Genomic DNA, 4016 nt, shown 5'->3' with positions numbered 1-4016 from the left:
GGTTCAGGTTTAGGGGTGGGAAGTTAATACATGATCTGTAGGAGATGATTAGAATGATCTGACAAGATTCATCGACCAAAACCGACCGAGGTTTAAAAAGTAGTACATCCGTTCCGAAATATAAGCCTTTTTAGAAAAAAAAGGGCTTATATTTTGAAACGGATGTAATAGAAAACATGTTCAATGTTCTTTTTTTCTTTGTGGTATACTATCGTCTTCTAATTCTTTTTGTTAACATGTGATTCAAATAGTGATCACTATATATAGGCTATATCCCAATCTTAATTATCTTACACAAGATTTACACACATTAGTGATTTCCATAGCTAGTAGTAAATCTTATACCAGTTGGCATTTTAATCCTTTTAGTCTGTTTCTTAGCTACATCCATTTATTGGGCTAGTACTATATATAGCTACTGGCACTATACAACATAACTAAATAAAATCAATAAATTAAACAAAGAGTTATTACAACTCACGCCTTTCTTCTTTCTTGAGCGGAGCTCTTGCTGAAACTTGAGGTTGCCACAAACTCTCACACACGTCCATTGATGGACGTTCACAATTGGTACAAGTAATACTATATCCACGGTGTTAAATCCTTTCATTTCTCGATGAATCCGGTCATCCTGAGGACAAGGTTCCTGATGTTCCGGAGGTCCCGCCCTTTGAGCGTCCTGCCTTTCCCAGCGCACATGGAGTACGCCGCCGTCGACCTTCCGGCGAGCCTTCTCCGCCGCTCAGCCAGGACGTGCGGCGGGACGTTCCTCTTCACGTCGTTGGTGCATACGACGTCGCCGTCGTCACCGCTGCTACCGTCGGTGAACGGCTGGTCGGATGCCGTCCAGGAGCGAGACCGGCGCTTCCGTGGAGGAGGCACGGCGACCGGGGCGGACAACTCCGGCGAGGACACCCTTGCCACGTCGCCTTCGTTGCTGGTGCTGTCGTCGTCGTTGGCGCTATGGTGTTCGGTGTTGTTTGGAGGCCACAGGACGTCTGCCTCTTGGAGCTCGTGATCCATGGCCCCCCCGGCCGTGTATCCGGGAAGGCAGGAGCTCGGCTTCCATGGCGAGGGGCATATATAGCGGTAGGTACGTTGTGCTGTGGAAGGAAGGGGAAGATAAGCTGTGGCGTGTCTTGGTGAGCAAGCAGGCTTTCTTGGGGAGTTGGCAACTGGAGGAGTAGTGGCGGGTTCGGACGAACTAGCTAACTATAGCCACACCATAGCTAGGCTGTGGCCTGTGGGTGGGCACGAGCTGGACGGAAGGAAGGTGTTGATGTGGAGTGCGGTGCACCCTCTCCTGAGCCGCCACGTGGACCTGCACCGTCGGACCGGCCAGTCTGGTACTGATGTGAACACCTCTCCACCGGAGTCTCGGTCTAATTCGTGTGTACGTATGAATTCGCGGCTTCACGGGCGTGTCGGCGTACTGATCAGGATGTACGGGGGATGAGTTTTAGCGTGTTGTTTTGCTGCTAGGTAAACTAGCTCGTTTGACCAGCTGACATAATTTCACACGGCAAGACATCTATCTAGTAGTTTAATTATTTTTTTTGCGAGGGAAAATGCGATTACATCCAACCAAGATTCCTACAGAAAAGTCCAGAAAACAAAGAAAATACAAGAAAGACCACCCTGAGCCCTGGCATCTTCAGTGCTAAATTGTTAATTAATCCCTTTGACCAATTCACGCACAAGGAAGCTATTCCCTAGACGAAAATAACAATGATCCAGCCAGGCCTTTTACTGTTGAGAATGCTTTGTTATCTATGGAAACTAATGGTGCCTCTGGTCTTGATAATATCCCTACGGAGTTTCACCACACCACTGCTGGGAGGTGGTGAAAGATAATATTATGAACCTTTTCTTATAGCTTTCACCCGGGAACTTTTGATGTGCTATGCCTCAACTATGGTGTTATAACTTTGCTGCCTAAGGTGGCAGATGCCAATAAAATTTAGCAGTTTATACCCATTTGCTTGCTTAGGTGCATTTTTACAAGTTAATTACCAAAACGTTGACTATCAGACTAGAACCCTATGCTTCCAAACTCTTTAGTGTGCAGCAAAATATGCTTTCATCAAAAAAATCGGTATTTGATGGATGGAATTATTTCCTTGCATGAAATCATGCATCATGTTCATATCAAAAAACAAGTTGGCGGTATTTTGAAAATTTATTTCGAAAAGACGTATGATAGTCAATTGGGATTTCTTGATGAGCTGCCATGAAGATAGAGGTTTTAATCCCCTTTGGTGTTCATGGGTTAGACAATCTGTGCATAACGGCACAATGAGTGCTAAAATTAACAAGGAGGCTAGACCCTATTTCCAGAGTGCCATGTGAGGCAAGGGGATATGATGGCTCCTCTCTTGTTTAACATGGTTGGGGACTCTTTGACAAAAAATGGTTTTACAAGCTCAACAAAATGGTTTGTTTGTACGGCTGGCTCCTGATTTAATTGATAAAGGTGTCGCCATTTTGTAGTACGCCGAAGACACAGTTCTTTGTTTGTCACATAATCCTAAAAATGCCATAAATCTTAAGTTGTTGTTGTTTATCTTCGAGCTTATGTCGAGTCTGAAAATAAACTTCGTGAAAAGTGAGATTTTACCTATCAATACTGATAATGAGGTCACAAAATTCTATTTGGAGTTTTTTCCGTTGTCGGTGGGGAATTACCTATGAAATACCTTGGTATGCGTGTGACCTTTGCAGAGTTAAAAAAGTTGGACTCCTGGGTTGGGGATTCGGCTACCTCAGGTGGGCTCCTGGTTTTGCTACACTCCAGCTTATTTGGTATTCCTTATTTATATATGTCCATGTTCTTATTAAATAAGATGTTTATGGGGAAGCTAGATAAACACATAAGAGGTTTCTTTTGGTCTAGGAAAAAGAAAAAAAATGAAAATACTATATGGTCAAGTGCACAAGAATCCGTCGTTCCAAAAAGAAAGGGGACCTTGGGGTAAAAAATCTGAGGAAACAAGACATTAGCCTCCTATGCAAGTGGTGGTGGAAGTTAGAGACCAAAGATGGTTTGTGGCAGCATATTGTAAAAGCTAAGTATCTTCGTAATAATTAGCCCGCGTCTTTTAAACCTAGGATGTATGATTCTCCTGAGTGGAAACCTTGCTGAAGGTAAATATTACTTTGGCGGGGGAGGGGGGGGGGGGGATTATCTTGATTAAAGAAACCTGTTGAGGTTCTGGATTGATCTCTGGTTGGCCGATATTCCTTTGTTTGAATCTTTCCCTTTTTGGTTTGACATTTGCCATGGGCAAGACTGGAGATTTGAGAGAGCTATTGATTGCCGAATGGTTGTGTCTTTTCGAAGAAGGATGCCTCGGTTCCCTTGAAAATAAATTGTTCCATATGGCAGGTTTTGAAAATGCCATTCTGAGATAACTTGAAGAAAATGAAGTGGTCTGGTTCCCCTCTTTGTTCTTCTTGCTTACAAAATGGTACGACAAACATATATTGGTTTTTCAAGTGTTCTAATGCTAAGGTGGTTTGGGGCAATCTGGAAGTATCTTAGGGACTAATCAATGCCATCTTCTCTTTGGCAAAGTATTGCTTGGTTCTATCTTTTTTATCCTAGGGGGAGGAAATTTCATATGCTTTTGCTTCATGTCATTTGTTGAGGTATTTTGAATGTGAGGAATAAAATAACCTTTGAACAGGCTGCTGTTTGCTCCCCTATGATGACAATCGCTAGGATCAAGAAAGGAGCTGATCAAATCTTACAACGAGCATCCTCTATGCTCCGTGGCGCCTTTGGCTCCAACAACCCCTACTGCAAGGACATGCGTGTTGATGATCACAAATGGTGGATCTTGAGTAGTATGCAGCTCCTAGTGTTCTTTCGAGTTGTGCTGTCAGTAGCAAGTAGAGTTGTTTCTCACCACGTAAATGAAATAGTGTCTTTTTATTTCGTTTGTAATGTTAGATGAAGAAAGAAAAGCAGCTCCTCAAGGGAGATTGAGGGATATTATCGAGCTCGAGAAATGCCA

At 43.4% G+C, this 4016-nt stretch overlaps 1 protein-coding gene across 1 annotated transcript; it reads right to left on the bottom strand.

Annotated features, from left to right (window-relative positions):
- Positions 1–422: 422 nt before the first annotated feature.
- Positions 423–1023, bottom strand: LOC124706973. Its single transcript, XM_047238636.1, has one exon. The coding sequence runs from the start codon at positions 1021–1023 to the stop codon at positions 607–609; it is 417 nt and encodes a 138-aa protein (XP_047094592.1). The 3' UTR covers positions 423–606.
- Between the last annotated feature and the right edge of the window lie 2993 nt (positions 1024–4016).

Source organism: Lolium rigidum, chromosome 4, assembly GCF_022539505.1.
Source record: "Lolium rigidum isolate FL_2022 chromosome 4, APGP_CSIRO_Lrig_0.1, whole genome shotgun sequence".
NCBI classification, from domain to species: Eukaryota; Viridiplantae; Streptophyta; class Magnoliopsida; order Poales; family Poaceae; genus Lolium; species Lolium rigidum.
The sequence above is the reverse complement of the archived record's forward strand: the minus strand, read 5'-3'. Positions and strand labels throughout refer to the sequence as shown.